The sequence below is a fragment of the Chionomys nivalis genome, chromosome 7 (genome assembly GCF_950005125.1).
Source record: "Chionomys nivalis chromosome 7, mChiNiv1.1, whole genome shotgun sequence".
NCBI lineage: Eukaryota > Metazoa > Chordata > Mammalia > Rodentia > Cricetidae > Chionomys > Chionomys nivalis.
Genome location: NC_080092.1, coordinates 98,377,714 through 98,399,638, shown reverse-complemented (window position 1 = coordinate 98,399,638; position 21,925 = coordinate 98,377,714). Strand labels below are relative to the sequence as shown.

The 21,925-nt window shown below is 52.9% G+C and overlaps 2 protein-coding genes across 3 annotated transcripts in view; one reads left to right on the top strand and one right to left on the bottom strand.

Moving 5' to 3' along the window:
• Dnah17 (dynein axonemal heavy chain 17) overlaps positions 1-21,925 on the top strand; it is a 105,487-nt gene that overhangs the window by 56,768 nt on the left and 26,794 nt on the right. For both annotated transcript variants that reach the window (XM_057774058.1, XM_057774059.1), the window contains exons 47-58: positions 435-600; positions 3,043-3,145; positions 4,219-4,366; positions 4,713-4,804; positions 6,104-6,265; positions 6,963-7,127; positions 7,492-7,683; positions 12,512-12,778; positions 15,624-15,785; positions 17,682-17,915; positions 19,323-19,487; positions 21,773-21,868. In XM_057774058.1, the coding sequence (XP_057630041.1) occupies positions 435-600; positions 3,043-3,145; positions 4,219-4,366; positions 4,713-4,804; positions 6,104-6,265; positions 6,963-7,127; positions 7,492-7,683; positions 12,512-12,778; positions 15,624-15,785; positions 17,682-17,915; positions 19,323-19,487; positions 21,773-21,868 (1,952 nt within the window). The remainder of the gene's footprint in view (positions 1-434; positions 601-3,042; positions 3,146-4,218; positions 4,367-4,712; positions 4,805-6,103; positions 6,266-6,962; positions 7,128-7,491; positions 7,684-12,511; positions 12,779-15,623; positions 15,786-17,681; positions 17,916-19,322; positions 19,488-21,772; positions 21,869-21,925) is intronic.
• The window catches only part of Pgs1 (phosphatidylglycerophosphate synthase 1), a 70,569-nt gene continuing 62,873 nt past the window's right edge, over positions 14,230-21,925 (bottom strand). The window contains exon 10 of the mRNA XM_057774061.1: positions 14,230-15,757. The gene's annotated coding sequence lies outside the window, so the exon portion shown is untranslated. The remainder of the gene's footprint in view (positions 15,758-21,925) is intronic.

Below are 21,925 nucleotides of genomic sequence, written 5' to 3'. Positions count from 1 at the left end.
CCCACCTGCCCACCACCTCCTCCCACTGTAGGCCTGGGGGCTTCTGAAGGCTAGTCTTGTCCCTGTGGAGGCTCCTGGGTGGTGTCCTGGGCAGATGCTGCAGCGGTGGCCAGTGAGGGTCCTTGAGGGTCCCAGAGATGGCGATCCTCCAGCTGAAACAATCTCATGTCAATTAGGGGTGGCCCTAAGGTTGAGCCAGATCAAGGGTCCTGCCACCTCCTCCTCTGAATGGTGTTTTAAAACAGAGGCCGAGTTGAGTGGCAGATTGTGGATCATGGTGGATCCCCGCTGCCTATGACACGCCACTGAGGGTCCCTCTGGGCCAGGCACACCCTGCAATCCTGACCCCTCACCACCAGCCAGTAGGGCCCTGCATTGTCTAATAACACCAGTTCGGGATGTGTGGGTAGTAGACGACCTTCTGTCCTTCCCAGGGGTGCTGGAGAAGCCTCTGGAAAAGAAGTCAGGGAGGAACTATGGCCCCCCGGGCACCAAGAAACTAATCTACTTCATCGATGACATGAACATGCCTGAGGTGGACAAGTACGGCACTGTGGCCCCACACACCCTGATCCGCCAGCACATGGACCACGGGCACTGGTGAGGGGCGGCAAGTGGGCTGAGGAGCTTGGAGGCATCGCCACCGCTCTGTGGGGCATGGGGCTAGACCATGGGGTCATGGGGCAGGGTCGAAGCAGTGGAAAGATCATGCGGGTTCTGCTCTATTGCCACCCCACAAACATGTCAGCAACTGTGGCCAAGATCCCCCACAAGGGAGAACTGATGGGTCCCCACTCAAGGAAGCAACTACCTGCTGTGGTGGGCCAAGGGAGCACTCTGAGGAAAAGCCTGAATCCATCACAGAGGAGCCCCTGGTGGGTCACAGATGCCCCCTTGGAGAGCTGGGAGGCGGATGCCGTTGGGACTGCTGAGGGACTTCTCGGGGAGAGCAGTCTTGGCTGAGAGAAGGCCATGCGCAAGGGGCCTGTGACAGAAGGGAACGCGGCTCAAGGATGGACTGAAGAAGGAAGGGAGGAGGGTGCACATGGCACCTTCTGCCTGGCACAGGGGGCACTTACCTCTTCAAATCGGGAAGCAGCCCAGGCCAGCGCTGGGAGTAGATGAGATAAAAAGCAAGCAAGCAAACAAACAAACAAAAACCAGAAGCCAGTCAGTAGGCTCCCAGAGCCCCCCTTAGGACTGCCCAGAAACGGGGGGGGGTCATGCTCAAGACGGCCAGGCTGCCTGTTCGAGGTTACAGTCCTAACACTCACCCCACAGCCCACCTTTCCCCATGGGCAGCACTGACCCATGGGGCCCAGGAAAGAAGATCTCAGAGTCCCTGAGCTGTGGGCATAGCCACCTACCGAGAGGGTGATAGCAAAGCCCAGGTGGTGTCCACACAGTGGCCCTCAGGGCAACCGCTGTTGAGTTAGTGAAGGAGAAGGCAGCAGTGAAGTGGTGGGGTGCTCCCCTCCCTCTGGGGGCTCCCCTGTGAGGCCTCTGGAGACTCAGTGGCAGCCTAACCCCCACATGGACCTCGGTAGAGCTCTCCACCAAACACTGGGAAGACTTGCAAGACCCCTGTGCTCTCTGGCCAGAGAGGCTCTCCTGCTGGTTAATCTCCAGATGCAGCTCAGCCCATGCTCACCTTCAGGTTTTCTCTGAAGAAGCATGAGGAAGGGGAGGAGTGACTCAATTTGGGTTTTCAAAACACCCCAGCAGGATGGCACGCCGCGCCAGAGCTTGCCTCAAGGCCAACCCAAATCGGATCCCAGGGGAAGCAGAAAACCATCTCCTGCAGCTTGTCCTCTGCCACCCCCACATACACACACAGTGTGGCAGAACCTCCGTACAGATGAGGTCCAGGTGGCCCGCAATGGCGGGGACAAAGGGATCCTATTCCAGTCATGTCAGGAAAAGGCACTTTTGGTGCCTGATCCAGATAAGGCAGGGACACCGGTTCTGAGGGAGGTGGGGCAGAGAAGTGCTTCCCAGACAAAACCTTGGAAAGCCAAGCTGGGGGTTAGAAAAGCTGCTCCCGTGACTGACATGGGACTTGTGGGAATCTCGTTCAACAAAAGCATAGGCCGACATAATAGTTAGCAGACGGGGGGGGGAGGGGGGGCGCTGACAGTGTGCTCAGTTCATGGAGGGGCAGAGGAGCCATCTGGAGAATATGAGCAATTCCGGGCTCTACCAAGGGGTAACAGCCACAACAGGTGTGGGGGGGGAGTGGGAGACACACAAAGAGATTAGTGACATCACAGAGCAAGCGCTCAGCTCCCCTAATAGTGAGGGCTGGGGGCATGGCTTGGAGGGTAGGGTGCTGGCCTAGCATGCAGGGGACTCTGGGTTCAGTTTCCAGCAGTGGATAAACCAAGCGTGTCCTAGCGGTGTCCGCTTGTAATCCCAGCACCTGGGAGGTAGGAGCAGGAGGATCACAAGTTCAGGGTCACCCTTGGCTACTCGGGGAGTTAGAGACCAGCTGAGCATGCCCGAGACCCTGTCTCAATAAAAAACCAAGTTGAGTGATCCATAACGAGCTGGTGTGTGGTGGCACATGCCTTTGATCCCAGCCTTCAGGAAGCTGAGACAGGAGGATTGCCACCAGTCCAAAGACAGCCTGGGCTACCTAATAAGACCCTTTCTCAAAACATGTGCGCCAGTGCATACACGCGCATACACACACACACACACGCACACACACACACACACAAAGGTACTCGTGGGGCAGGAAGCAATTTTGGCTTGCTACCCAACAAATGCCCTTATGGTTACGCTTGCCACACGGGCTCCTGCATCCTGGCGGTGATGCCGAGTGAAGGCAGGAGTAGCAAGGTGCCCAGTGGTCATCCAGTCCTCCCCCTGAGAACTGGACTGGAGCTCAGGGCCATTCCCAAGCTCCCCTCAGGCACAGCGTGCAGTCAGCTCTCTCACCTGACGCTGCCCCCTAGTGGTCTTCCTTAGGCACGCACAGAGTGATGCTGGGGGGCGCTTCTCTGGGCCTGCGGTGCACTGTTCCTACTCCCCCCCCCCCAGGTACGACAGGCAGAAACTGACTCTGAAGGACGTCCACAACTGTCAGTATGTGGCTTGCATGAACCCTACGTCCGGCTCCTTCACCATCGACCCCAGACTCCAGGTAGGCAGAGGTCCAGCACCTTCTGCCGAGTGCTGAAGGCTGAGGCAGCTCTGGCCCCGGATTGGGGAGTTAGCGCTGGGCTGCCCTGCTCTGCAGATCTCACTAACCTTGAGTATCAGGAATTGAGGGGAGCAGAAAGGACGAGAGGCCAGACAGCCCTCCTCAAGACCCCGGAAGGCTGCCAGATGTGCCGGGTGTGGCGGTGCACACCTGTAATCCCAACCCTTGGGACAAGGAAGAATTATGAGTTCAAGGCCTGGTGGGCTCCATTGCCAGCAGTGTCTTGGAACACCAAAGGCTGGGGTTGCAGCTCTGAGGAACACTTGACTAACAGAGCACAGGGCGCAGGATCCCGGGTTTGGTCTCGCAGATGCACAACTGCACCTGAATTTCAGATAATTTACAAATACCTTTTTTTCTTTTTAAAGATATATTTATTGTGTATACAGTGTTCCGCTTGCACGTGTGCCTGCAGGCCAGAAGAGGGCGCCAGATCTCATTATGGATGTTTGTGAGCCACCACATGGTTGCTGGGAATTGAACTCAGGATCTTTGGAAGAGCATTCAGTGCTCTTAACCTCTGAGCTGTCTCTCCAGCCCACAGATACCTTTTTATATAACACCTTTTTATACCTTTTTATAAATAGATACCTTTTTATATATATGACACTGGAGACAGACTTAAACCCAAAAGTTATTGTAGGGATGTCTGGGGCCCAGTTTTAGCAGGGTATCAAGTATTACATCTGCAGCTGTGCCCAGGCTGACCTTTCCAAATATCCAGAGTCACAGGGACCCGGGATATCCCCCCAGACCAGATCTGTGCACAGGGACCTGGGAGACACCCCCAGACCTGGTGTGCTCCATGCTGTGCCTCTGGGAATATTTTCAGGATGATGTGCATGGCTGCTTCACATAGAATGGGTGTCTTCTGTGATTTCTCCATGCGTCTTTACTATGCCCCCCACCAAACATTAGACAGTGGCAACAGGGTCCGCTCTCCCCAGAGGGTTAGCTATGGCCTCCAGCTCATAACTCGGCTCCCTAACAGAAGCCCGCGCTTGTCTGTGCAGCGCCACTTCTGTGTGTTCGCCGTGAGCTTCCCTGGGCAGGACGCCCTCATCACCATCTACAACACGATTCTGACACAGCATCTGTCCTACCGCTCGACACCCATGGTGGTCCAAAGACTGAGCAACCATCTGGTGACTGCGGCCCTGGGTAAGCCATCCGGTGAGACCCACCGCTTTATGGGCTGGCGGGTCTTCCCATTACCCCCCCCCCCCCGGCCTTAAATATTTTATCTATCCTTTGGAATCAATCTTTTTTTAAACAGTGCTATGTTGCAGCTCAGAGAGACGTGAAATCCGATTGCCTTGGGGGGGTGGGGTGAGAGGAGGGGCAGTTCACAATGGCCGCGAGCGCCTGCCCTCCTCAGAGAGCTGCGTGGATTTCTTGGTTAAATCGTCACCCTTGCACAGTCCATTTGCTTTAGGAACTTTAGGCCCTGCACTTCCTGAGGCCATTAAGAGTCGGTAAGAATCGATGTTCCTCTCTCCTGCAACAGCCTTGCACCAGAAAATTGCGGCGACGTTCCTTCCCACGGCCATTAAGTTTCATTACATCTTCAACCTCAGGGACCTCTCCAACATCTTCCAGGTACTGCTCTGTAGCTGTGTGTCACGTTGCCCGTGGCCACGTCCCTGGTCCATAGGGGCTCTCCTCCTCTGCGGTGCTCAGAAGGGAAAGGGAAATGAGCGTGGGCTGATGACAAGGGTGACACTAAGGATGGTGGGTGATGGAGATGGCGGCAATGATGGTGGTGGCGATGGTGGTGGTGATGATGATGATGATATCGGTCATGTGATGGCAGGGATGTGGTGGTGGTGGTGGTGACGGGCTGAAGATTACGAAGGATGTAATGATGAAGGTGATGTCGTAGTCCTTCATTTAGTGACTGCTCAGCCTGAACCAGGCATTAGATTTAGCCATTTATGCACCCGCTGTCCCCTCAGCTCATGCCCTCCATCTGACAGACAGGAAATCTAAAGCTCAAGGCTAAATAGTGCTGGTCCCTTCCCACTCCAACCATCGGCTCAAAAGTCACAGCCTTGCAGAGGCCTCTGCACACCCATGTCCCTCCCACTGTCCTGTGCAGCACTCACAGCATGGTGTAGCGTGCCCTGTTCTCTTCTCTGCTCAAATCTTCCCAGTGGGATACAAGCCCCATAAACACAGGGACTGTCTTGCTATCATGATGGTCCCACAGCCCGGGTTGGGGGCTTGGCAAACACCTGCCGAACCTGTCGAGGCTTGCCAGTACCCTCCCTTCTCCGGGCTGGACCCACACTGCCCACTGCAGAACCTGAGCTAGGGCCGCACCACCTCCAGCTTGAACACACCCAGTCACAATTCGCCTCCCTGTCCTTTCTCTCTATGACGCTCATTAGAAAATGGACCCCTAACCCTGCCCTGGGAGGAGACTCCCCAGGCCTCCCAGGACACAGACATACTCTTCACCTCTGAACTGTGTGTATATGACCCCCACAATGAGTGGACTTCCTGGTCCCAAGCAGAAGCCATGAAGTAGCTAAGTGGATCACTCCCTAGGGACGTAGCCACTTCCCCCACATTCCTTCCAAAGGTGGTGCTTGACTTGCCCTCACAGCACAGGTGGAGCTGCTGGCTGTCCAGAGTCAGGGCAGAGCTGGCCATGTGCCGTGTGTCTGGGGCAGGGCATCTCCATCCAGAGGTGGGGACAGAGTGGACCATGCACTGTGTGTCTAGGGCAGGGCATCCCCATCCAGAGGTGGGCAGAGCTGACCATGTGCCGTGTGTCTGGGGCAGGGCATCTCCATCCAGAGTGGGGACAGAGTGGACCATGTGCCGTGTGTCTGGGGCGGGGCATCTCCATCCAGAGGTGGGCAGAGCTGACCATGCACTGTGTGTCTGGGGCAGGGCATCTTATTCTCCACAGCAGAGATTCTGAAAAGCCCACTGGACCTTGTCCGCCTGTGGCTGCATGAGGCTGAGCGGGTGTATGGGGACAAGATGGTTGATGAGAAAGACCAGGAGACCTTGCGCAGAGTCACCATCGCATCCACCAAGAAATACTTTGATGTAAGTGGAGCCGCCAGATTCCCATGACATGTCCACATCCAGTTCAGTGTCCAGGGCTAAGGATGCCCACAGCATCCTCCGGGAAGACCCTTTGTTGGAGACAGGGAGACCCATGTAAGGACCCCAACATGTGGCAGTAGATCCAGTAAGAATAAGGCAGAGGTGGAGAGATGGCTCAGCGGTTCTCCCGGAGGACCTGGGTTCAATTTCTGGCACCCACAGGACAGCTCACAAACTCTAATAAGGTGGGAGGGAGGCAGGGAGGGAGGGAAGGAGGGAGGGAGGCAAAAAGGCAGGCAGGGAGGGAGGGAGGAAGGAAGGAAGGAAGGGAGGCAGGGAGGGAGGGAGAGACGTGGGGGGGGGGAGGAAGGGGGTTGGGGAGGGAGAGTATGAATTAGCCATTCGGAGAGTGGCTTCCTGCCCTCCACCTGTATGGTGCGCAGCTGCCTCAGTCCTTGTCATCCCCGGTATGTCCCGTATGTTTTTGTACCATCCATTCTTCTCCGCGGACCACCCCACGGGGACGGAGCATCCAGTGGTCTGTAAAGGCCGACACAGTCATGGTTTGAATCACTGGAGATATGGCCTGGCCTCCTACAGGCCTCATGGGCCCCCCTCGGTAGGCGTGGAGACCATTGTCAGGTAACTGTATGTCCTTGATGGAGCAGGAGCAAAGCATCTTGTCTCTTCGCCCCAGGATCTTGGGGAGGAATACTTATTCGCCAGACCCAACATCTTCTGCCACTTTGCCCAAGGGATCGGTGACCCCAAATACTGCCCCGTCACAGACGTGGCTCACCTGAACAAACTCCTCATGGATGTCCTGGACAGTTACAACGAAGTCAATGCAGTCATGAACCTGGTGGGTACACTAGTGATGGCCGGGGTGACAAGGGCCCAGGACATAGATCCCCCTCCTGGGTCGCTGTGCGGCGGTATTCCTTATCCACACAGAGACCTTCCGAGGTCCGTGGTGGGTGCCCAAAACTGCTGTGTTGTCTGTCCTAAATGTAATTTACAAACAAAGCCGCCTTTGAAACCACAGTGCAACAGGGGCATTAGCCATTAGCGCCTACCAGGGATTAGCGAGAGCCTGTGCTCTCCTGGGGTTGGCCCCTGCAGGTGACTTCCTCTGAGCCACGAGGGTCATGTGACCTTGGCGAGAGCCTGTGCCCTGCCCTCCACAGGGGTAACACAGGGGTGACCCCTTTGACCTCCCTCTCCAGGTGCTGTTTGAGGATGCCGTGGCACACATCTGTAAGATCAACCGTATCCTGGAGTCTCCTCGGGGAAACGCCCTGTTAGTGGGCGTGGGCGGCAGTGGGAAGCAAAGCCTGTCACGCCTGGCTGCCTACATCAGCGCCCTGGACGTCTTCCAGATCACCCTCAAGAAAGGCTATGGGGTCCCAGACCTCAAGGTGAGGGCTCCAAGGGGGAGGCAGGGCAAGGGCCCCCTATGCCCCTTCCCAAAGAGAGGCCAACCAGGAGACACACCAGATGTCACCCGTGACTTGATCCTGTCAGAAAAGGCCAGGACACAGGTGACTGGTGCACAAGGCCCTGTGACAAGATGGAAAAGTGTGACTCAGTTTACCCAGTGTTTCACCTTGGTGTGGGAGGGCAGAGTGGAGATGACACACAGAAATGCAGAGGTTAGATTCCCGCCTTGTCACTGGGTGTACTCAGCTGTTCCCAGTTCTACAGGCTAAAGCATTCAGAGCCACCGCTCGGCTTCTCGCTGCATGCCAGACCCCGATGCGGCGGACAGCTCAGCCTGAATTGACTGAGTCCACATTAGTGAAGTAGGCCTGCCGTGCCCCAGGCGTGCCGCTGGGCCTTCCATTGATTTCTCCTTCCCGAAAGTTGGTCCCCGGGGAGCGTGTGTGTGCCAGTCAAACACTATTAAGCCAGAACAAGTTATCGGAGTACCGGGGAAGGAGCCTGAGATTGATCAGCGTAAACGACATAGTCGTATCTGTGTTTGTGCTGGGGCTGCCTCTGTGTGAGGCCTGGGAGATGCCAGACCTGCCCAGGGAATCCCTGGGGAGTCCTCGCCACGGCAAATGCCAAATGCCACAGCCCCTGGCCTGGTTGCATGGGTCTGGAGCTTGGAGAGCTCGGTGCCTGGGATCTGGGGTGCAGGTGAAGATCTGAAGGGCACAGGAGGCTCTGGTAGGGAGTGCAGGCCGGGAACCACCTCCTCTGGGCCAGCCTCCTACTGCTGGCCCTATTTCCTGGACTCTCTGGTCGATTCCATTGACAGGACTAGCCAGCTCTAGCTTAGAATCCTAGTATAAAGGGACGGAGCCTCCGGCACAAGGCTTTTCTGCATCGCGGCCGCATGCAAGCATTTGTCCTTAATGACATCACCACAGCAACGCAAGTGCTGCTTGGATGCCCCCTCCCCGCCACCCATCCCCAGGAGCCACCTGTTTTCCAAGGTTTTGTTCCATCCACCAGCCAACTCATGTTCTGTCCCTGTGGGGACTTTATTACCGAGTCTTTGCTTTAGAGCCGACAGTGGGTGTCCAGTATTTAACTCGTGGTCACCAGCCACCGCAGCACTGTAATTATGGTCTGGAAATTAGTTACCCCGCACCCGTGATAAGCTAGCTTCCTCCCTCTCTAGACCCAGTTGGAAGAGTGAAGGAAAAGCTGGGTAAGGGGCCCCACATCGTAAGAGGGGAGTGGTCTCCCGAGCTCTTAAGCTGTCTTATAGCAGCATCACAGTGCTGGTGTGAGCAGGCCTGAGCTGGTATGAGTGGGAATGAGTGGGTGTGAACTGGGGTGAGCGGGCATGAGCTGGTGTGAGTTGGTGTGAGTGGGCGTGAGCTGGCGTGAGTTGACGTGAGCAAGCATGAGCGGGTGTGAGTGGGCATGAACTGGTGTGAGCAGGTGTGAGTGGGGTAGGGGGGTTGAGTGGCTGTAAGCTGGCACACATGCATTCATGATGCTTTACAACAGTCCTTTAAAGTGAGTCCTGGAAGTGGCAGGCACCTGCCAGAGGCTAAAGATGGAGGAGATTTAGGAGTGTGCTTGGAAGCCCTTCACATAGAAACCACTGGTCTTTGTCCCAGGAGGCTGTACAAGCCAGGGAGGGACAAGCCTGACACATCTTAGAACAGAGGGGAGTCACAGTAGACAGGCGCAGAGTATGGCCCGTGGGGAAGATGTGGCAGGCACACAGGAGATGGCCGGTGAACATGGCCCCTCTAGGGTTTGTAAGGGCCGCAGGGAATGAGAGGGAGGTGGACTCAGAGCTGAGTGTCATGATGGTGGCCCAGAACAAGACACTGGACAAAGAGCAGAGATGGGGGGGGGGGCGCTTCGGGTCAGTGTCCTTGGCTTCAAGGCCAAAGCTGCAGGGGTACCGTGTAGTTTGGCAGACAGCAGTTCTCCAGGGCCCTGGGAGACAGTGTGCCCAAAAGGATGTAGATGAGAGAGTTCCTCACACAAGGGAACTGACTAGCGGTATCTCCAGGCTTCCATGGCCCAACAGTTTTTCCAGAAGCTATCATCTTGACCTTAGCACTCAGTTAGCAGGGTCCTTGCTTTGTCCGCTTGCCCAGATCCATAGCCCTCACTTGAACTCGCCTCGGCAGTCCAACCAGGGGCTGTGGAGGCAGCCCTGCCAGCAGCTTCCGTGAGCTGTGTCCTTCCTGCTTCCTGGGGTGACCGTGGATTCACTGAGCCACAGTGCTGGAGGCACAGAGAGATAAGAGCAGTGTCCCAGCTCTGACCTCCCTGGCTGTCACAGCAGCACCCCCCCCCCCAGGCTATTCCCAGGTCACTGCTGTGGAGAAACCCTTGCAGCCTTGGCTTTTCCAAATTCAGAGGGTTTTTTTCCCCCCTCACTTTCAAAAAAAAATTAGCTTGCCTAAAATATGGAGTTTGAGACTTGCTTTTGACCACAAATCAACCCCAAAGGGGGAGCCTTGGTGATGTTTTCTTAAACTGGGAGACTTTGGCTCCTATGCAATGGGTGAACTAAGCCACTTGGTGGGGGGGCTTTTATGAACTTCTGTGAAACCTTTCAGAGAATTACAGAGCCTTTAGAGAATTGGTAGGCTTTACTAAGGAAATTAGGCCAGGTGTGGTGGCTCCTACCTCTAACCCTGGTACCAGAAGGCTAGAGAAAGAAGGCCTGGGAGTTCCAAGCTACAGGGAGACCCAATCGCAAAAGAAAAAAAAAACGCAGACAAACAAACAAACAAACAAAAAACCCCTGGCTGAAGCTCAGTGGTGTGTCATCTACCAGATGCATACAACACCACAAGGTCCCTGGTCCCATCCCCAGCACAGTAAGAAAGAGAGGAGGGTGGGCTGGTGAGGTTTATCAACTAGACACAGCTGCGTAATTTTGGAAGCAAGAGCCTCGGGTGAGAAAGGGCTCTCTCAGGTTGCCTGTGGTGTGTGTTCTTGATTGACCATTGATTCAGGAAGGCCCCCACCCACACGGTGGTGATTTTCAGTGCTGTAAGAAAGCAGGCTGAGCTGGGCAGTGGTGGTGGCACACACCTTTAATCCCAGTACTTAGGAGGCAGAGGCAGGCCGATCTCTGAGTTTGAGGCCAGTTTGTTCTCCATAGTGAGTTCTAGGTCAGCCAGGGCTACGTAGTGAGACCCTGTTGAAAGAAAGAAAAGCAAGTGTGGTTGTCTGAAAGAAAATAGCCCACAAAGAGAGTGGTGCCTACTAGGAGGCGTGACTTTGTTGAGGAAGTACGTCATTGTAGGGGCGGGCTTTGAGTTCTGTGTTCAAGCTACTCCCAGGTCACAGTTCACTTCTGTTGCCTGCAAGATGGAGGACACTTTCCTGCTTCTCCAGCACCACATCTGCCTGCCTGCCCACCTGCCTGCTACCATGTTGCACCATGATGATAATGGACTAAACTTCCGACACTGTAAGCCAGCCCAATTAAAAGTTTTTCCTTTGCAAGAATTTCCACAGTCGGTTGTATCTCTTCACAGCGACAGAAACCCTGACTAAGGTGGCAGGCAGGCAGGTGGAGCAAGCCACAAGGAGCAAGCTGGTAAGCAGCATTCCTCCATGCCTGGGGCTACAGCTCCTGGCCCTAGCTTCCTTTGGTGATGCAGTACGAGCTGAGAGCTGCAAGGGACGACAAACTCTTTCTTACCAAAACTGCTTTTTTTTGGGAAAGATCTTTCCCATGTAGCCCAGGCTGACCTTGAACTCTCGGAGATTTACCTGCCTCCAGCTCCTTAGTGCTGGAATTAACAGTGTGTGCCATGTTGCTTTTGGTCATGATGTCTTATCCCAGCCATAGAAAACTAAGACAAATTAGTTCCAGGCTGTAGGTATTGCTGCGACAGGCCTGTGTGGTGGGGAGGGGGTTATGGTGGATTTGAACTTGGGGCTGGAGACACCGTTGAGTGTTGAGAGCTCCTTGAGCAGTTCTGCGGGGTCTTGGAAGATGAGCATCCTGAGAGCAGTGCAGGCAATGGAGGCCTGGCTTGGGACATTTCAGAGGGAAGTTTGAGAGTCCCTTAAAGACTTTACCAGGGCCCTTTGTGTGATAGTTTGAACTAAGGGCCTCTCAGCCTGTGGTGAAGAATCAACTATGATTAACAAGAGCCCAGGACTACTGAGGCGAAACCTTCACTGTGTGGTTGATGTCGTCCTGAAGGGAAACCTTTGCCGGGGTGGTCACTGCTGCTCAGCCGAGGCTGAAGAAGCAGCCGTGATTAAGAAGAGCCCAGAGTCACTGAGGTGACGTCTTTGCAGTGATTTCTTAGGCTCAGCACACAGATGCCATGGTTCAGAGGGGCCACAGCTGTGTCTCACACTGGCAGCCAGACTTGGTAGTGTTAAGAGCCAGCCAGGTGGTGCTGGTTTTGAAAGCACGGGGAGGACATGGAGAGCGGCTGAAGCTTGGTACTGTGCGGCAGGGCTGGAGTCCCCGAGGAGAGCCCTGGAGAGACTGGTTATTTCTCCAAACCCTCCTGGGGCTATGGAAGGAGATTGCTGTAGTCAGGCCACGCTGGGGACTGGCCGCTCTTCCCAGCATTAGATCTGGGTGTGAATTAGTTTTATTGGGGCCTGCCTAGTTAAGGATTAGTAACCTTCCACTCAGCCATCACCAGGAAGCTGGGCTGATAGCTGCCCAGAGCATGGCAGTGTCCCCTTGAGATCTCAGGCTCCTGTGGGTGCCTGGAAAGTTGGCCCCGCCTGTGCCTTTGCTGAGCGAGCATGAGTGAGGTGTTCACTCCACTGTCTTGTTCGATCCAGCTTGACCTGGCCACCCAGTACATCAAGGCCGCCGTGAAGAATGTGCCCTCTGTGTTCCTGATGACGGACTCCCAAGTGGCCGAGGAACAGTTCCTGGTCCTGATCAATGACCTGCTGGCCTCCGGGGAGATCCCGGGGCTGTTTGGGGAAGATGACCTGGAAAACATCATCTCCTCCATGCGGCCGCAGGTGAAGTCCCTCGGCATGACCGACACCCGAGAGGCCTGCTGGAAATTCTTCATTGAGAAAGTGCGCAGGCAGCTGAAGGTAGGATTCCTTCCACCTGGACGGTTGCCTGGGGTCTCAGCCCTCTTTCCCCCTGAGACCTGGGTTTTTCTCTGTAGACTTGGGCTCTTTCTTCCCAGGACGTGAAAGCCAACTGAGAAAGAGTGGTGGCAATGGGGAGCAGCTGCGGAGCTAGGGCCGAGTTCATTTTTTTTTTAATCATTATGTAGACAATATTCTGTCTGTGTGTATGCCTACAGGCCAGAAGAGGGCACCAGACCCCATTTTCGATGGTTGTGAGCCACCATGTTGTTGCTGGGAATTGAACTCAGGACCTTTGGGAGAGCAGGCAATGCTCTTAACCTCTGAGCCGTCTCTCCAGCCCCCAAGTTCATTTTTTTATGGCAGCCAGAGGTTCCTGGGGGCTAGAGGGCACCTTGTATAAACACAGACAGTCTGTAAATAGACTGAATGCCTTGAGGGGCTGAAGAGCCAGCTCAGCAATTAAGAGCCCTGGCTGTTCTTCCAGAAGATCTGAGTTCAATTCCCAGAATCTACATGATGGCTCACAACTGTCTGCAACTCCAGCTCCAGGGCATCCAGATCTTCCTTCCTTCTGGCCTCTGCAGGCACTTGTTCTCTCTATCTGTCTGTCTGTCTCTCTCTCTCTTTTTCCCTCTCCCCCTCTCCCATAAATAATAATTTTTTAAAAAAATTAAAGGGCACACCTTGAGGGTTGGGAAGATGGCTAGGGTGGGTAAAATCACTTGCCACATGAACCTAGTGACCTGAGTTCAATTCTTAGAACCAACAAGAAGGCGGAAGGTGAGGATCTGATGAACGAAGCTGTCCCCCTGATATCCACGCACGTCATATATAAACTTATGTGTAGTCAAGCGTTTTCTTTGCCCCGCCAGCCAGCTCCCAGATAAACACATAGAGGTTTATCATAAGTATGAATGCTTGGCCTTAGCTGAGACTTGTCCCATTAGCTCTTTTAACTTAATTTAACCTGCTTCTATTCATCAGAACTTACTTTCTTTCATTCTGTATGTTCTGCTTTCTTGCTTCCTCTGTGGCTGGTTGGCCAACCCCTGGCATGTCCCTGGTGTCTCTTTTTTTCTCTTCCCCAGAGCCTAAATTCCTTCTACTTATCTCCTTGCCTGGAAGTCACCTATACCTCCCCCCCTTGCTATTGACCATTCAGCTTTTTATGAGACTAACTGGGTGCCTTAGACAGGCAAGATAAAATAGCAACACATCTTTGCATAGTTAAACTAATGTAACACATCTTTACATAGTTAAACAAATGCAACACATCTTTGCATAGTTAAATGCAAACATGTTTTTGCATAAACAAATGCAACATGTCTTAAACAAATGCAACACGTCTTTGCATAGTTAAACAAATATTCAGCAACATTTCCCCTTAAATAAAAAGATGTTAGCTTTTTTGAAAAATTTATTTATTTTGTGTATATGAGTTTCCTGTCTGCCTGTGCACCTTTATTTTTGAAGAGAGCATAGATCTATAGATGGTGTGAGCCACCATGTGATTTCTAGGAATCAAACTCAGGTCCTCTGGAAGAGCAGCCAGTGCTCTTAACCTCTGAGCCATCTCTCCATCCCCAAAAGGTTTTAGCTTTAACATAGTGAGTCTATATACAATAAAAATAATTATCAAGTAAGAATTATAACATCAAGTCCATTTTCATTAGGCAAATTTAGAGAAAATATTCTTTTATCTATTCTGTCCTGGTGTCTTTTTTCTTCCCCAAGCTTAAATTTCTCCTCCTACTTATTCTCCCTGCATGGAAGTCCTGCCTATACCCTCCCTTGCTATTGGCTATTCAGCTTTTTATTAGATCTATCAGGTTCCTTAGGCAGGCAAGCTTTATATTTGTTTAATTAAACAAATGCAACACATCTTTACATAATTAAACTAATATTCTGCAACATAAACAAATGCAATATATTTTTACATAGCTAGACAAATATTCTGTAACACATATGCACAATAGTAATTAAAATTTTTAGAGCAAAAAGTAACCCTTGACCTCAAACATTACCTGGAGTAAAGCTAGCTAAACTCACTAATACCAAAGGCACCTGAGAATGTTTGACTGCTCCTCAGAGTTCAGCTAGAAAGCCAACCCCACTGCCATGCTGAGTATCTGTTGTCATGTGCTCCTCACTACAGTAAGACAGTGTCCCCTGTGCCCCTCTCTGGCTCACACAGTCCTGTTAGCAGACGTTGCTGGTGGGATTTGAGTTCCTGATGGCTGCAGCCTGCTCTCACTACCTGTTAAGGCCCAGGCATCATCTCTAGAGACAGCAAGAAGTCAAGATATTTACAGATCTACCTAGCCCCTTCCATCCCATTGCTGTGCCCCTGAAAGACAAGGTCAGAGTGATCAGAGGGGAGCCTGAGACTCCGTGAGAAGTCCCCATCCATCAGGAAAGCCTGGGACATTTCTCTACAGCTCCCCTCCATCTTCCAGGAAAGCCCAGGAAGCCAGGGCCTCATTTGGAAGTCAGCCTTCAGGGCCTGCAGGACATGCTACATGCCTAGCTGGATTCAGAAGAAATCACCGCCTCCCAGTTGTCTGTTCTCATCTGCCTAGAGCAGGACCCATTTCCCATCCCTTCCTCATCCAGCAAGGTGTGGGGCTGCTTTGTACTTCACAGCACCACACAGAGCTGTGAAACTGAACTGGTTCACTGAGGTACCCAGCCACGCTCTTGGGGCTCTGCAGGAGTGACCCCCGACCCGTGGACACTGAGACCTGGAGAGCACCGCACTTCCAGAGGGGCCATCTGCCAAAATGACACGTCTAACCTCAGCAACGACAACCCCCCACAGATGTTTGCTTTGTCCCACATCCAGGTGATTCTGTGTTTCTCCCCCGTGGGCTCCATCCTGCGTGTGCGAGCCCGGAAGTTCCCTGCCGTGGTCAACTGCACAGCCATCAACTGGTTCCACGAGTGGCCAGAAGACGCCCTGGTGTCCGTGAGTGCTCGCTTCCTGCAAGAGACAGAGGGCATCCAGGTGAGGCAACACACACCCAGATGCTGGCTTCAGTCCCTGACACAGGTGTCCCTTCAAAGCAGAAATGACCCTAGGTGCTGGCAGAGCTGCAACATAGGCGAGCACCTTTTCAAATCAACCAAGATGGAAACAGAGGCCTCTGGACCAGTTGTGAAGCAGAGGCTCCAAGGGTTCATCCTCAAGAAGAATGACAAATGCCAGGGAGTCACCAAGCTCAGGCATCCAGTGTAGGAATTGCCTGGCAATGTTTGCTGATACAACCAGCATAGGAAAGCTTTTCTCTTGTGAGATGGAGACAGGAGGCTCAGGAGTTGTAAGGCCCAGCCTCAGCTAGGCAGCAACTCTGAACCTAGCCTGGGCTACATGTCTCACATAACAAAAACAAAACAAAACCCAAAAATCTCATCTCTGCTCTTTTCCATTATACGTGTGAGTGCATGGGAATGTGCGAACACGTGTGTCAAAATGATAGGCTCTGCTGGTCTCAGCCGCTAGATCACTCGTTACAAAGTTACTAACAATAGGCTCTGCTGGGTCCCAGACCCTAGATCACTTGTTACAAAGTTACTAACAATAGGCTCTGCTGCTCCCAGACACTAGATCATTTGCTACAAACTCTGCTGGTCCCAGACACTAAATCACTTGCTACAAAGTTACTAATGATGGGCTCTACTGATCCCAGACAAATCACTTGCTACAAAGTTACTAATGATAGGCTCTGCTGTTAGATAAAGTCACCTGACATTTTACCAAGCTCAAGGGGCGCATTGCTCTCCTGGAGCATCTCTTTAGCTTTTTTTCTCTCCTTTTCTTTAAAATAATTAGTTAGCTTTGTGCATGTGCATGCGTATGTGTGCATGCATGTGAGTGTATATGTATGTATGTGAGGATGCATGTGAGTATATATGTATGTATGTGTGCATGCATGTGAGTGTATATGTATGCATGTGAGTATGCATGTGTTTGAACACACGTGTGTGGGGGTGGCACACACATGCCACAGAGAAGGTATAGAGGTCAGAGGAAACTTGAGGGTGAGCCCGAGAGGACTGAATTCAGTCTTTCAGGCTTGGTAGCCGTTAGCTTTACCCACTGAACCATTTTGACGTGTGTGTGTATGTATGTATATGTATATGTGTGTATGTATGTACACATACGTGTGTACACGTGCACATGTGTAAACCAGAGGACTACCTTGGGTGCCATCCTCAGGAACATGATCTACTTCCTTTGAGAAAGGGTCTCTCACTACCTTTGAGCTTGCTGATCATCTAGAGCAGCGGTTCTCAACCTGTGGGTCGCAACTCCTTTAGGGTTGAATGGCCCCTTCCCAGGGGTTACCTAAGACCATTGGAGATATCAGATATTTATAACAGTAGCAAAATTACAGATATGAAGTAGCAACAAAAGTAATCTTTCTGGTTGGGGTCACCACCACAAGGAACTGTATTAAAGGGCCACAGACTTAGAAAGGTTGAGAACACTGATCTAGAGTCTGGCTGGGCAGCAAGACCCAGGGATGATCCTGTTTCCATCTCCCCAGGCCTGGGATGATGGATGTTCCTGTCTCTGTCTTACCAGGCCTAGGGTGACAAACTTGAGCCACCACACTGGGTTTTAATGTGGGTTCTGGGGCTCAGTTGAACTCAGCTCCTCATGTTTGCAATCACTTCACTGATGAACATCTCCTCAGCCCCTCTCTTGTATCTCTCGACACTTGAGACAGGTCAGGCCTTGGTACATCTCATCCAGGGTCTGAGTGTATATGCTGGAGCCTGCAGTGGCCCCTCTTCTCCTAGGCCCTGCAGGGTGAGGTTGGGGCACCAGGAGGAGTGGGTGTGTTGTCTGGGCCCCCAGATGACCAGCCCTGCCCATCTCATCTGTCCTGGCTTGCAGCCTGAGGTGAAGACCTCCATCAGTCTCTTCATGGCCTACGTGCATACCACCGTCAACGAGATGTCCAAGGTGTACCTGGCAACAGAGAGGCGCTACAACTACACCACACCCAAGACTTTCCTGGAGCAGATCAAACTCTACCAGAACCTGCTGGCCAAGAAGAGGATGGAGCTGGTTGCCAAAATTGAGCGGCTGGAGAATGGGCTCATGAAGCTGCAGAGCACGGCTTCTCAGGTAGGAGTCAAATGCCCGGGCTGCATGCTGTTGAGCCTTCTCACTGTAACGGGGCTCCCGAGGCGGCGACAGCCACTCATGGGATATAGTCATAGGTGGGGCTGAACATCCCAGGCTGTGGGATGAGCCTGACTCCAGTCTCTGAGAAGCAGAGAACAGGGGTGTGATCCAATCTGAAACAGCGGATGTGAAATGCTTCAATAGCATCCGCATTGAAGCGGGCACCCCGCACGTGTGATGGATGTGTCTTAGGGTTTTTTATTGTTGTGAGGAGATACCGTGACCACTGCAACTCTTTTCTCAAAGAAAACAATTGAAGTGGTGGCTTCCAGTTTTCAAAGTTTAGTCCGTTCTCATCATGACGGAGCACGGTGGTGAGCAGGCAGATGTGGAGCCAGCTGCCATCTTCACCAGAAGGCAGCGGGAAGTTGACTGACTGTCACACTGAGTGAAACTTGAGAAAAGAGACCTCAAAACCCACCCCCACAGCCACACGCTTCCCCAACAAGGCCACACCTCCTAATAGTGCCACTCCCTTTGGGGAACATTTTCTTTTAAACCACCACATGAAGGCATTGTGCTTGCATCCAGGGAAGCCTGCATCTCAGTTCAGGACAGCCATGAAAATGCAGCTCTTGGGGGCTGAAGAGATGGCTCAGCAGTTAAGAGCATTGCCTGCTCTCCCAAAGGTCCTGAGTCCATGAAAATGCAGCTGTTTCTGCATGCTGCTCATACTAGATGCCTGTTCACAGGCTTCCTGCAAATTTTTCTTTCATGCTGAGTTGATTTTCAAGGTTCCTGCCTGGCGTTCAGTTACTGCACCTCCACAGCCTCCTGCCCATGATTCCCAGGGGGCCCAGCCTCCTCTTCCCTATGATGCTGGGCCGAGATGGGCCTTTCCACCAGCTCTCTGGAGGTTTTGGTCCCCAGTCTCTGTTTCTTTCCCACCCTTCCATAAACTTGCTGGACCACAAACCCCCACCCCACTCCCACCTCAAGACCTTCAACAATTTCTCAACTGGAAATTTTTATTAAGGGGACACTTTGTAATCCTTTCTGGCCTGGAACTCACTATGTAGACCAGGCTAACCTTAAACTTTTGGCAATCCCCCTGCTTCTGCCTCCCAAGTGCTTGGCTCACATACTTGTTCACCTCCCAGCACCCAGTTCAGTTGACATCTTTAAAATCTGGTCACCTTAACTCCTAGCATACTAGGAATGTTCTTAGATATGTGGCTTCATGTATACACTTGGTGCTCAGTGTATTTGAATTTTGACATAATTCAAAAGACTCCTGAGTCACTGGGAGTCGGGAGCCACCAAGGCTGTTCTCCTGAATCCGAGGTGGCCAGCAGCATGTACTGTCCTCAGCAGGCTCCTGCCCTCTCCTGCCTCCTTCCTCCCCAGGTGGACGACCTCAAGGCCAAGCTGGCAGTTCAGGAGGCCGAGCTGAAACAGAAGAACGAGAATGCAGACAAGTTGATCCAGGTGGTTGGCGTGGAGACTGAGAAGGTCAGCAAGGAGAAGGCCATCGCGGACGAGGAGGAGATCAAAGTCGAGGTCATCAACAAGGTGGGTCTCGGGGCCTCCCTGATGGGTCAGACGCCAACCCACAGATGGGGCTCAGGCTGAGACATTTGTACAAGGACAAACCTCCCCACCTAGGGCGCCTGGGAAAGGAAGCCCCACCCTCGTGCAGGCTGGGTTCTAAGAGAAAGCCCACAGTCAGCCAAGCGTCACCAGAAGCTGCTGCTGCCCAGTCCAGCTGGCTCTGCCCGACGGTACCACCTCACCTCCTTTGTTGTACCGTTGTTTTATGTGTGGTTCTGGTTTTGGTGGACCTGGAGGCTGAGCCCATGCTAACCGAACAGAGCTGACCCATGGAGTCATATCCCCAACCCTCTTCTGATTCTGTATTCTGAGGCAGGCTCTCACTAAGTTGCCTGTGCCGGCCTTGAGCGTACAGTGCACCTGCCTCAAGTAGCTGAGAGTGCAGACCCATGTCACTGGGCCTGGCTCTCCTCTGCATCTCAATGGAATGCTGTGTCCTGTGAGTGTGTGAGGGTCAAGGTGACACTACCCGATTACCGGTCCCTTGTACTTTGGCTTCTGCTCTGGGCCCTCTCATTGCAGCCAGTGGTCAGGTAGAAACAGTTGCTTAGGGAAGTGTCCTCAAGCCCGTATCTGGACAGTGGATAAATTAAGTCCCCACAGTTACCTTCCAATCTCTCTGGAATGGCAGCCAGGAGCCTTTCATACCCTGTGCTCGTAGCTTCTCCCCTAGACCAGCCAGGTAGGGCCTGAGTAGTTCCTGCCTAGTGCTGGGCAGGGAGGAGACCCAAGCTGGGCTGGCCAGGAACTGGGTCCCTGATCCACTTTTAACCTATAGAGCCACAAGTCTGTGAGGGAGATGGGGAAACTGAAGCTCAGGGTGGTCCACAGCTTCCCTTGGCTCCTGAACTAGCATTTGACATAGGCTCCAAGGCCAAAGACCTTGTTGACCCTGTTTCTTGGTGACATCATGTAATTAATGTCCCAGCACTTTCCACTCCCTAGCCCTCCATCCACAAATGCCCCACATGGGGAGCTTTAGAAAAAAAAACTAGGGGTTACCCCCTCCCACCACTGACCTTTGCCCCGTTAGCCCTTTTCCTTAGTTATGCCCCCATGGATGTCCCTGAAAGATCCTTAGGGGGAGGAAAGACTGTCCTTTGTCCTTCCCCTGGGGCCCAGCAACACGCTCTGGGCCTGGCAACTGCTCCCCACTCCTGCCACCCAGCTGCTGCTCCTGAGCAAAGACACCAAGTCACTCTGACCTCTGAACTTACAAAAAGTCTAAGGGTCCTTTGCAACTGAGAAAGCAAAGGCATGCCCCCACGAGCGGGTGAACGCTCACAGGCCCCCACGAGCGAGTGAACGAACGAGTGAACGCTCACAGGCACGAATGAATTAGCACTGGCACTCATAAGTGAGCAAGCACTGGCACATGCCCACGAGGTGCTCCCACAAGTTGAATGCTTGCTCACTCATGTGAATGAGAGAGACGGGTGACATGTTCTGAGATACCCTGTTCTGGAAGGATCGCACAATGTGACCTCAAAGTGACGAGGGAGAGGGAAGTTGAGCTGATAGAGGGGCCCAATCCCCACTGAGCATCCATGTCTCTCTGCACATGGTTGGTGTCATCTGAGGGCAAGAGGCAGGGACCAAGGAGACCAGGCCGGGGAGGCGGGTATTATGAGTGAGCATACAGAGACACCAGTGATGGGAATATCCAGCAAAGACAATAGATATGTGGTGTCTGCTGGCAGGAACTCAACCACTGGGGCTTGGCTGTAGCTTGGAGGAAAAGTTCACCTTTCTCCTATCCCCCTGCCTACCCTTCTCAGATGAGTGTGTGAGAGGCTGGCTGGATGAGTGAATGGATGTGGCCAAGTGGGCAGTTAGATAGGTAGGCAGGTGTGTGGGTGTGTGGGTGGATGGATGGGTGGGTGGATGGATGGATGGATGGATGGATGGATGATGGGTGGGTGGGTGGAAGGACAGATGAATGGATGGACGGGTAGGTGGATGGATGGGTGGATGGATGGGTGGACAGGTGGAAGGACGTGTGGACAGGTGGGTGGGTGGATCGATGTGTGGGTGGGTTGAAGGACAAGTGGATGGATGGATGGATGGACAGATGGACGAATGGATGGGTGGGTGGATGGATGGGTGGACAGGTGGATGGACATGTGGACAGGTGGGTGGATGGGTGGATGGATGGATGGATAGATGGATGGATAGATGGATATATAGATATATAGATGGATGTTTGAACAGCCTACACTGAACTTCCCTGTTTGTCCACCTTCTAGAATGTCACTGAGAAACAGAAAGCCTGTGAAACAGACCTGGCCAAGGCAGAGCCAGCCCTATTGGCTGCACAGGAGGCCCTGGATACTTTAAACAAGGTGACACAGGGAGTGGAAAGGAAATAAAAGGAGCAGGGTTGGCCAAGTGGGGTCCGT